This window comes from Blennius ocellaris, assembly GCF_963422515.1.
Source record: "Blennius ocellaris genome assembly, chromosome: 21".
Lineage (NCBI taxonomy): Eukaryota > Metazoa > Chordata > Actinopteri > Blenniiformes > Blenniidae > Blennius > Blennius ocellaris.
In genome coordinates this window covers 5734503-5745551 of record NC_137670.1, presented here as the reverse complement: position 1 = coordinate 5745551, position 11049 = coordinate 5734503, and the positions used below count along the sequence as shown (strand labels likewise).

Genomic DNA, 11049 nt, shown 5'->3' with positions numbered 1-11049 from the left:
ACACACACACACACACACACACACACACACACACACACACACACACGCACAGAGACGACAGCCAACAATCTCAAGTTGTCCTATAGCTGCATTCTGTCCTCTGCATTACTGTGGCTGTATGCTGTCCTCCATGTTTTTAGCCTTGTAGCTGCTTTATATTATCCTCCATATTTGTAGTCATGTAGCCGCCCACTGTCCTATTGTGTAGTCCTCCATGTTTGTAGTCCTGTAGTAATTTCCAGTAAATCCAGTGTAATTTTAACTCTACATCCACAAAGTGTCCGCCCAAATGTGGATTTTGCTCCTCATTCAACCAGTCTGAATCTCACCGTAACTGGACTCTAAGACCTTCAGCTGAGTTTCATTACAATACAAATCGCAGCCCGTTGCCTCGACACTATCGTGGACCTTTGGCGTTTCTACTGCGAGGGGATGTCTTGTGGAACACAGCGACTGAGGCAATTGCTATTTTATTTAAATGAGATTTCTTATAAATTAATATCCAACTGTCAAACAAAGCTTTACTCATTTTAATTTGTGCTTATGTACTGTAAAACAAAGTGGAGTACCGGAAGCGATGTAGTAGCGCGGACCAATCACAGCCCTTGCAGTCTGCTTTGCTTTGATGTACAAACAATTTTGGAGGTTCATGTCAGGCAAGGCATAGGCTTTGTGGAGGAAGTTCACAGCAGCAGCACATGCGACCATAAATTGGCCTCGACTTTGTCCAACAGAGACGGAGGTTGTCTCTCTGATGCCAGATCTCATATTTTATACACAACGGAGTCACGGAAGGACATCAGAACCTCCCATCCCAGTTTCTGTCCTTTTTTTTCCTTTTTAGAACAACAACCTGTTTTACACTCTGTTCTGTCCGTCTCGCTCTCTGGAATGACCTGGAGGGTGGGTGGGTGTGTGTGTGTGTGTGTGTGTGTGTGTGTGTGTGTGTGTGTGTACTTGATCATTAGTGTAAATCTCCTCATGATCAGAAGCTCTCGAAGTCTTCAAACTTTGATTCCTGATGAAAAAGTTTCAATTCTGTTTCTGTAGGATCAAGGCTGGTCATCACTCTGTGTGTGTGTGTGTGTGTGTATGTGTGTGTGTGTGTGTGTGTGTGTGTGTGTGTGTGTGTGTGTGTGTGTGTGTGTGTGTGTGTGTGTGTGTGTGTGTGTGTGTGTGTGTGTGTGTGTGTGTGTGTGTGTCCGTGTCCATCTCCATGTCCGATAGAGAAAAACATATCATCTTGTCACACACACACACACACACACACACACACACACACACACACACACACACACACACACACACACACACACACACACACACACACACACACACACACACACACACACACACAGACACACACACACATACACACACACAGTAATAGACACACTGTAAATCTGTCCTAAAGGTCGGCAGAAGCAGAGTCACTGAGTAAAAGCTAATGGCAGGAATAAAAATCACATATCACCTGGGTGTGTGTGTGTGTGTGTGTGTGTGTGTGTGTGTGTGTGTGTGTGTGTGTGTGTGTGTGTGTGTGTGTGTGTGTGTGTGTGTGTGTGTGTGTGTGTCCGGAGGCTGGTCAGTTTGTCTCGTTAACGGCCCCTCCTTCCTTAATTATCTAATAATGAGCACTCGTTAAGACCCAGCTAATAAAGCAGGGTTACTGCTCGCTATCAAAGTGTATGAAGGAATCTGTCCAGGTCCCGACAATCCTGGTCCAGATAGCTCTGGTCCCATCAGTCCTTGTCTCTACAATCCTGGTCCCTGCAGTCTTGGGCCTGGTCTGGATGGGTCTGTGCGTGGGGCTGAGCCTCCCGGGCCCTGGGCCCTGTTCCTTGGTGGTGTTGGACTCTCACCCGGTCAGGTGTGCTCAGCCTCATTAATCACTGATTCTTCTTCTTCTACTTCTTCTTCTGTGGTCTCATTAGTGTCCTGACCACCCAAGGCACGTTGCGTCCTGAGGGTGGAGGCGGGCGAGCCTCCATTGATCCACGCCGCAGCCGGGAAACTTCCAACTCCATTTGTGAGCGCGCTGCAACCTTTGACCTCCGGGGGGTAGCGACGGCGGTGCTCGATATGCGTAGCAAGCCAGCGCCGCCGTAAATGCGCGCATTAAAACAACTTCTGCTCATTAACGAGCAACCTCTGACCTCCAGATGTTTACAGGAGAGTCTTCCGTTTAACCTGAACGCAGTGCCGAGATCTTATTAATAAAGGAGCAGGAGGAGGTGGTGTGTGTGTGTGTGTGTGTGTGTGTGTGTGTGTGTGTGTGTGTGTGTGTGTGTGTGTGTGTGTGTGTGTGTGTGTGTGTGTGTGTGTGTGTGTGTGTGTGTGTGTTCGGGGTTTTGCATCTGCTGAAGCATCGAAACATGAGGAATTTAAAATGTGGATTAAAATGTGTGAAAATGTTTTGAGTTGTTCCTGACGGCCCCTGACTTCAAGGCATTGGAAACGAAGGCTCAGCCTTCAGGAGAGATGCTGCTGTAATCGCGGCGAGGGGCATTTCTTTTTTTTTCAGCTGACTCCCCACAACTTGTATGATCAGATATCGTCTGTGTTGGAAGCTGGAAGGAGTCGGAGGAGCACGAAGTAACACGGCAGCGGGAAAGAGTTTCAGTCCCAACCATATCAATTCCCTGAAAACTTCCCTTCTCATATGATGAATTTGAGACACACTGCTGTGGGTAATTTAACTGGGGTTTTTTTAATACTTTATTCAACACACAGATTGGAATTCCAATATTGTTTGCTTGTGAAAATAGAAGTCTGATACTGTGATATGGCTCATGGACACACATTTGAACACATGTACGGACAAATATGGAGCTGGACACGCCAGTACGGTATAATCGTGTGTGTGTGTGTGTGTGTGTGTGTGTGTGTGTGTGTGTGTGTGTGTGTGTGTGTGTGTGTGTGTGTGTGTGTCCCTCGGCTCCTCCTTGTCCTCCCTGATAAAAAGTCTCTGAGGTCCGAACTCTTCCAGGACTCTCCAGGATTTTCCAGGACACCTTTGATGTGTTTGCCAGGTGAGACTGCTGCACGACACACTGCCAGACACACACACACACACACACACACACCCACACACTCTGCATGAGTGTTGTGTGTGTGTTTGTGTTGATAAACATAAATCTCAAAATGGGATGGAGATTTCAGTGACCTCCTCTGTACTCTATGTGAATACTGTCGTATCATTCGTTGAATATTGCATATTACTAATGTGTCAGTACTGCAGTACTATTGTAAAAATACTGTAGTAATATTGTAAAAGTACTGCAGTAATATTGTATTAATACTGCATAATTAATACAATAATATTGTTGTTTTATTGTATTAATACTGCAGTATTAAAGCGACTGCAGAGTTTATATGCGGACCAACAGCTTCTCCTGCAGGACCAACAGGGAACTGCAGTTTTGTAATTCTGCAAAAAGTAGATCCGCGCGCGCGCGCAAACACACACACACACACGCACACGCACACAAAAATCCTATGGGAGATTATTCGAACATTTTCAACTGTTTTTAGTTTTCTTCTCTCCTGCAAACTGACAGAAAATCAATCACACCTCCATCAGTCCCTCCTTCTCCTCTTCCTCATCCCCCCATCTCAAATACACACACACACACACACGCACACACACACACACACACACACACACACACACTAGAAGCTGGTATTCCATACATACAAGCATCATATAGTCACCATGACACCTACAGTTACTCTGATTGGTTTTCAGGGTTTACTACTTCATGTTAAACTGTGCACACACACACACACACACACACACACACACACACACACACACACACACACACACACACACACACACACACACACACACACACACACACACACACACACACACACACACACACAGCTGTCTGTCAGGCAGGGATCAATAGGTGTGTAAGTCGGTTAAAGTTGCAGCGGAACCCAATTAACCTGAGAGAGCGGGTGTGTGAGCGCTGGTTTTGCTCACGACGTGGGGACGTTTAACCCCATAAAACCTTCCCGTAAATCACGGAAGTCCTCTGAAATCTGAAGTTGTGTTTTTTTCTCAGGTCAGCCAGGTGAACCTGCAGGGCGCAGAAGGTGAGTGATGTAGCGCCATCGAGTGGCTAAATGGTGAAAAAAAACCTGCATTTGTTTGGGGTTTTTTTTGCTTAAGTTTCAAGAGAAAAGTGTACAAATAATCAGATGATATTAAATTAAAGGAGCAGTCAATAAATCTGATACTTTGTCGTTTTTTGTGCCTCATGAAGAATTTATGGTTCAGAAAGCAGAACAAAGCTCACAGAGGGAGAAAACAGGCTCCAGTCAGCAAAAAAACACTGCCTTTAATCTGACTGTCACACTTTGATTTCTACGTTTCTGCTGCAGTGTTTTCCTGCCGACGGCGACAAAGAGGAGGAGGAGGGAGGAAGTACAGAAAGAAAGAGGAATGACAGAAGGGATGAGTGATGGAGCCAAAAACTAAAGCCAGAGAGGAGGAAGAGCGGGAGACACGGTGAGAGGGTACTCCTGTTTAAAGTGTGGATGTTAAGTCAAGTGTCAAGTGAAAACAAACAGCCAAAAGGTGGTCTTCAGGAGAATTATGGACCTGTGGTCTTGTTCTCCCAGGCCCCATGGCCGCGCCGTGGTCTGATACCTTTACGCCACAGAGCGAAGGCAACTGAGTTCTTGTTGTCCGGTGGGACGTTTTCTGGAAACCTCCAGTTCTCATAGAGCCACATCTCTCTTTCTGAGCTACATCGCTGACCGAACCTCAGAAACTTCATTGTCCAACTGGACGACCTCCCGCAGCCGGGCAGACTGCAGCAGAAGTGCAGGAGAAATAGGAGGAGGAGGAGGAAAAAGAGGATCAGCCAGGGGAGGACATGAAGCAAAATGAGGAGCAGGGCGAGGAAGAGGAGTAAATCAGGCAGCAGCAGGAGTTTGTGCATTGAGGGCCTCGGGGACGCTGATTATTCCGCTCAAAAACCTTCAACATGAAGTTGATGTGAAACAAGCTGCTGAGGATGGAGGAGGAGGAGGAGGAGGAGGAAGAGGACAAAGAGGAGAAGGATGACAAAGAGCAGGAGGATAAAAGGGAGGAGGAGGTCGAGGAAGAGATGCAGATGGAGGAGGATGAAGAGGAAGAGGAGAAGCAGAAGTAGCAGCAGAAGGAGGACATGCAGGAGGAGGAGGAAGAGGAGGAGGAGGAAGAGGAGGACCTGAGGGACCAGGAGAAGGATGTGAAACAGCGTTTAGCACTCGGCCGACCTTCACTCCTCCTCTACTTGTTCTTTCGCTCTGTTTACTCAAACAGCTTCCAGTCATTTAACCAGACCTCAGGAGACAAATCCTCTCTCCATCTGTTCATCCATCCATCCCTTCGTGTGGTCATCTGCTCACTCCTTCAATTCTTCATCTGACCAACCCTTCAGCCATTCATCACTTCATCGACGTGTCGAAATAAGTTCATGTGACGTAGTTCATGTCTGCAGCACGAAGGACTCAACAATGAAACAGCATCATTGTTGTTACGTTTTTACTTCCGAGAGATGAAGATAAATAGAGAACATAAATAGAGACACAGACATATGTAGGTTGACACACACACACACACACAGTCCCATGAAGACATACACTTTCCACTTTACTCGGGACATCTTTCTAGCAGCAGGTTGGACCTCTACCTTTATTAGGGTCTGAGTCCGAACAGAGTCCGGCAAGGCCCTATAGGAATGCAAGAGCTTAGTTAACCCACATTTCCTCACACTCTGACGAACATTCTTTCACTTGATGTGTTTACAGGTTTAGTGTGTTCATACTGTACTTCATCCATTAACGTGTTCACTGTGTTCGGATTTGGTGTGTTTATCCGTTTAATGTGCTAACATCTAATGTATAGATTCCTTAAAGCACTGTAAATAGCTCTATGTTTCAATGGCGCTCTGTCAATTAATGTTCCTTGCCTTGCCTTTAAAATTCACAGATTTCCATCACAACTAAAATGTTGGCGAGATTTCATACCTTTAATAGGTTTAATAATAATATTAATTTGGTGTTTAACATGGATGTAGGTTAAGATAAACTTTATTTTAGAGGAATTTGTGTTTCCTCAGACCCTAACCGGAACTCGTCATCTTCCCGGTTAGTTTTCTTCAGTCCAGGTTTGTCGACGGGACCAAAACAAACAGTCACGTGATCTGATAAACTAACTGGATCTCTGCTCAAAGTTGTGTGTTTTCCTTTAAAAGATAGCGCCAACGTTTTGGACTTATATACTTTCCTGGTTTGCAGTTTAAATATCCCACGATGAAGCTTCAGGTGAGGTCCCCTTCACCGTTCTAACCGTGAGCAGAGTGGCTAATCCAAGTTAGCATTCGGGGGAATATAAATTACACTTACAAATATATGTGAAGATACATTGGGCGCGCGGACTCGGACAAGAAGTTATATGTGATCTTTCCGAATAAGTTTAATTAGATTTTTTTTTTTTTTTATGCCAACCGTTTGATTTTATTGTTTTTACTTTTGCGTTAGAATGGTTATCGCGAGAGTTTCATGACGGTCCCGCGATGTCACTGGATTTGAAGTTTAAAATAATTTCTCTTGACGTATCACACAGATTTCCCATCCGGTCCATTCAGGAGGCTTCAAACTAAAAGTAAATGATGCCCTCAAAGCAAGAGTGTCTCCAGCGCCACTCATTGTTGTTACCTTGGACAATAACAAAACCAGGTCACTACCATCTGAAAAGGTTTTATAGCTTAAGATTGATATATATTTTCATGAATTTACTGTGAATTGCTTTGTGTCTTAATGGTGAATGAATAATGTCCCTTGCGTTCACCTGCGGGGCTCTTGTTCTGAAGAATCACAACTTCCGGTTGCTGCAGTTGCTGAAAAGCTTCAGTCAAAAGGTCAAACCGTCAGTCAACAACAGTCACTACAGCCCGCAGCGGTCCGTCCTCACTGTGTTGCTGAGTTATTTTAGCAGATTGATCCGCAGGTTGCGACTTTATTCTTCGCTGAGTCGATGCTCGCGGTGGAGCGTTGAGGCTGTTAGCCGTTAGCATGCAGTGTGCCAACCTGCTGAGGAAGAGGAGTCTGCAGGAGGAAGAGCAGCTGTGGAGCTGCACCGCGGTGAGTGCCGATACAGACACCGGCACAGTGGAGAGAACAGCCACGGCAAGATTATTAAACAGTTTGTGACTAAATTCAAACTTTTCTACCGCGATGCGCTCGGGTTGTGTGATTTCAGACTGGAACGTCCGAACTTCACGTGTGTTTTTATTTCTATTCTGCACGTGCACGGTTTGGATTCCCTGTTCGTAATCCGAGCTGACCTGCGTAACCGAGTCTTCGGTTTTTGCCTCCTGGTGTTTGGATGATGACCTTTGGCCAAGATCATTTTTGACTTCCAAGTGTTTTCTCCTTTCAGAAACGCAGGTGTTTGGGGGCGGAGCTTCGGGTGGTCGACTGTCCAATGGAAACCTCTCCCAGTGTTGTGCTGACCAATCAGCAGCAGGAGCAGCAGGTAGTGCAACAGGAAGTGAAACTCTGCTGTAAAAGTGTGATAACGACTGATAAGCAAACACCCGTCAGCAACTGCTGATACATATTCATGTTTTTATATAACGCCAGAGCCAATATGACAAGATCTACCTGCCTTTTATTGTATTAATTTGCAATATAATTAATTTAGGGGCTTTTTACAGGAGTATAAATTGTTATGCACCGTATCAAACGTATGCTAACTCGTCCGGCAATACCCAACTTTATGCTGCTGTAAAGAACTCCAACTGAGCAACTCCAACCTCTTTGTTTCGTTTCTTTAAAAAAAATTATGGTGTTAAGGTTAAGATGTTGTCAAAGCTATGTGGCCAGTAGCTAATTCTGTTGCTATGGTAACCTGTGTGTGTGTACACATACACAGATGGGAGTGGTCCGGGACAGACCTGCACTCTGCTGCCCCCGGTGTCTCGGCGGAGAACCGGTAAGACTCATGAACAGTACACACAAAAACCGATTCCGGTGGAAACTGTAGGAAATCTTGAGACCTTTTGGTAAACTGATTCGTCTTATGACTTCAGGGCCACATCAATCACATCCTGGGCCACTGATCAGCCACACTCCTGCACCAGGACCAACCAGGACCCTTGTCTCGCATCCGTCCAGTTCAATGTCTCCGTGTTCCCTGAACCCCACCCTTGAGCATTCAGTCACTCCTGGTCGAAGCCACTTACTGGCTTCTGTTTGTTTTTCCTACAACCATTGAGGACTTCTTGGTTCCTTCAGTTTACATGCTGTTCTCACAGGTGCCTTTAAGGACGGAGTGTCTGTGCGCCACCTTGTGGCCCGTCCGGAAAAATACAGTGTTAACATTTTTTTCTAAATTCTTTTAGAAGCACCTCAGCCGTGTAGCCACTGATGCATCATGGGAGATGTAGTTTACACAGGTGTTATGATTTTACAAATGCTTCGAGCTGCCTACTAATTTCAAAAGGGAAAAAAAAAAACCCCAAGATAAGATTATCTTGAAAAGTTGCACCAGGTGAAGTTTCACCTCATCTGTCTGACTCCTTGATTGGTTTTATATACGTCAAATTGTTTTTCTAAGTTGCACTCTATGCAGCAAATGAGTCTGTGTTGTGTTTTCTGTGAACACACAACTGAGCCAGTATTTCAAAATGTAAGCTGCGGTAACTATATTTCATGAATGAGGTTTTATATACACACGTTGTGTGTAAAAGTTTTTAAAGATTCAACGCTCTGGTGTCGCGTGTTAATGACGCATTCAAGTCTTCCCGCCGCTAAATTTCTATTTTTCTGATAGATTTTTTTACTTTTGAATCCAAGTGAATGAATGTTGAACAGCATTTGTACTGATTTGAAAATAAAACGCAGATATTCACACTCTTCAGACTCTTTATTGGAAAAGGAAAGAAAAAAAAAAAGTCTTGAACTCAAGCCGAGTAGAAATCAGGCGCCGCTCATCAGGTGTGTTTGGGTCTCTTCGTTGACGGCTCGTCACCTGCTCCAGTAAACACAGTTCAGAAAACTGCACCTAAATGCATCGTGTGGCACATCTTCAGAAACCTACGGTCTGTTTGGTCCTGCAGCGCCTCCTCCTGTGGACGTTTTGAAGTGGAGATGATCCCACTCGCTGTCCTCCGGGTGTCTGAACACACACACACACACACACACACACACACACACACACACACACACACACACACACACACACACACACACACACACACACACACACACACACACACACACACACACACACACACACACACACCCTCAGCTGCTTCCTCTGACAGCACTGCAGTGTCGGTGTGGCGGCAACTTACCCGCGTGCAGTAAAACCGATCTGCAGGAGGCGGAAACGGCCGCTTTGGAGTCTTCGTCTGACAAACCGAACAACGACCCTCTGATACACACACACACTTCAGGAACACAACAACTCACTCAGCGCGCACACACACACATCACTACACGGCGTGTTTGTTGATGGATACAGGGTGATGATGTCATACGGTCCTCTGAGCTCCAGAGCCTGAAAACACAAAAAGATACGATCACACCTGAACCCACCATCCTCTCTGGGAAGCCTCAACTGGCTACTGACCTTCTCTGCTGCACTGGACAGGATCACATTCTGAAACACAAACACGGGTCCGACATCAGTACGGCGCTGTGTGACATCACACTTCAGCCGACCAATCGCATACCTTTCGTTTGCAGCTCTCCGTCAGACAGACCGCGTTGGCGATGGTGTAGCGCCTCCTGGTCGAATCTCTGATGGCTGCTGAGTAGGACAGCTCAAACAGCACGCCTCTGTCTGCAGCCTACACACACACACACACAGATACACACTGAGTGTGTGTGTTGCAGTGACACATTCAGACATGAGGCCGTGTCGTGTGTTCACCCCGTTAATCGGCGCTCTCTTGAAGAAAAATGGAAGTTTCTCCGTGACTGAGATGCACACGATGTCCACGTCATAGGTCATACAGGCGGCCTGCACACACCAGAAGCAGTGTCAGTGAACGCCATGCGCCGCTGCAGCAGTTAATGTGCGTCAGTGAGGCTCACATGGAAGAGTTTCTCGGTGGTCGGCTCCACGGCGAGGAGGTCGAAGCGCCTATACTCGGCAGCATTCGGCCTCTGGGAAACAGAGTAAGTAAAGATCACACTGTAAACAATACGTAAACACACACACAGGTGACTCAACAGGGACACTCACAAAGTGGCTGGCGTCCGACGTCACCACCGTCAGCCTGTTCAGCACCCTGATTGGACGAGAGCGGCCCTGCACCACTGGCAGATGACCAATCAGCTCACTGATTGGGGTCGGGACTGGGATCTCCTGCAGAGACAGACTGAGGGTGAGCCAAAAAGAGAGCTCCGGTGTTCTGCTGTCTCTGAACGCACCGCAACAGGTGACCTCACCTGCTTCTTTTTGGTTGAAGGTTCAAAGACATAGTTCAGAGCCACCGTGGAGAAACCAACTGGAGAGGAGACACACATAGGGTCGGTAAACGGTAAATCATGCACTTTAATTTGTACTTTAAGGCACCGACATATAATAGGCATTTAAATCCCAACAAGTCCAGTTTTTAAGTTGAAATAACCGGTGTTTTGGTTTAAGTGGTTTTCATGTCAACTGGTTTTAACATCCGGCTGGTGCTACATGTTAAAAAAATCCGACAGAAACCTGTGTCCCACACCTTTGAACAGCATTTACAATAAACGTTGTAAGTGCTGTCGCTTTTGCGAGTCTCTTTTTTTTTAACATCTGCTGCAGCAGTTACGGGTCGCTGGAGGAAGTCGGTCACCGGTTAACACGGAAACCAGTTAATCCGAAACACCCGAGCTCGGAGCTCCGGCAGAGCAACTCACGGTGAGCCGCAGTGTCAATGAGTTGCTGCAGTTTGCTCTTGTCGGGATTCACCCTGATGTTTAGGTCCATGAACACCGCCATGCTGCTGCTGCTGCTGCGGCTGCTGGGAACCCCGGAAACACGTGGGAGCTGCTGAA

The 11049-nt window shown here is 46.3% G+C and overlaps 2 protein-coding genes across 2 annotated transcripts; one reads left to right on the top strand and one right to left on the bottom strand.

Moving 5' to 3' along the window:
* Positions 1 to 6932: 6932 nt before the first annotated feature.
* Positions 6933 to 8909, top strand: LOC308145953 (uncharacterized protein). The gene is made up of 4 exons (XM_080517556.1): positions 6933 to 7143; positions 7442 to 7537; positions 7937 to 7996; positions 8094 to 8909. Exons 1-4 carry the CDS (start codon positions 7075 to 7077, stop codon positions 8121 to 8123), a joined length of 255 nt encoding a protein of 84 aa, XP_080373682.1. The 5' UTR covers positions 6933 to 7074; the 3' UTR covers positions 8124 to 8909.
* A 1-nt stretch (position 8910) lies between these two features.
* rpp30 (ribonuclease P/MRP 30 subunit) lies at positions 8911 to 11009 on the bottom strand. The gene is made up of 11 exons (XM_080517555.1): positions 10912 to 11009; positions 10462 to 10520; positions 10256 to 10378; positions 10105 to 10176; positions 9941 to 10030; positions 9741 to 9857; positions 9638 to 9667; positions 9528 to 9565; positions 9360 to 9439; positions 9104 to 9181; positions 8911 to 9034 (listed from the first exon to the last, which is right to left on the bottom strand). The coding sequence occupies exons 1-11, from the start codon at positions 10991 to 10993 to the stop codon at positions 8997 to 8999; spliced, it is 807 nt and encodes a 268-aa protein (XP_080373681.1). The 5' UTR covers positions 10994 to 11009; the 3' UTR covers positions 8911 to 8996.
* Positions 11010 to 11049: the final 40 nt, after the last annotated feature.

Bases quoted from the DNA above. Each gene is read 5' to 3' on its own strand.
- LOC308145953 (XM_080517556.1), top strand. From the start codon at position 7,075: ATGCAGTGTGCCAACCTGCTGAGGAAGAGGAGTCTGCAGGAGGAAGAG. The intron at 7,144-7,441 runs GTGAGTGCCGAT...TTCTCCTTTCAG, and splicing joins AGCTGTGGAGCTGCACCGCG to AAACGCAGGTGTTTGGGGGC. The intron at 7,538-7,936 runs GTAGTGCAACAG...ACACATACACAG, and splicing joins ATCAGCAGCAGGAGCAGCAG to ATGGGAGTGGTCCGGGACAG.
- rpp30 (XM_080517555.1), bottom strand. From the start codon at position 10,993: ATGGCGGTGTTCATGGACCTAAACATCAGGGTGAATCCCGACAAGAGC. The intron at 10,031-10,104 runs GTGAGCCTCACT...TGGTGTGTGCAG, and splicing joins CCACCGAGAAACTCTTCCAT to GCCGCCTGTATGACCTATGA. The intron at 9,858-9,940 runs GTGAACACACGA...GTGTGTGTGTAG, and splicing joins AGAGAGCGCCGATTAACGGG to GCTGCAGACAGAGGCGTGCT.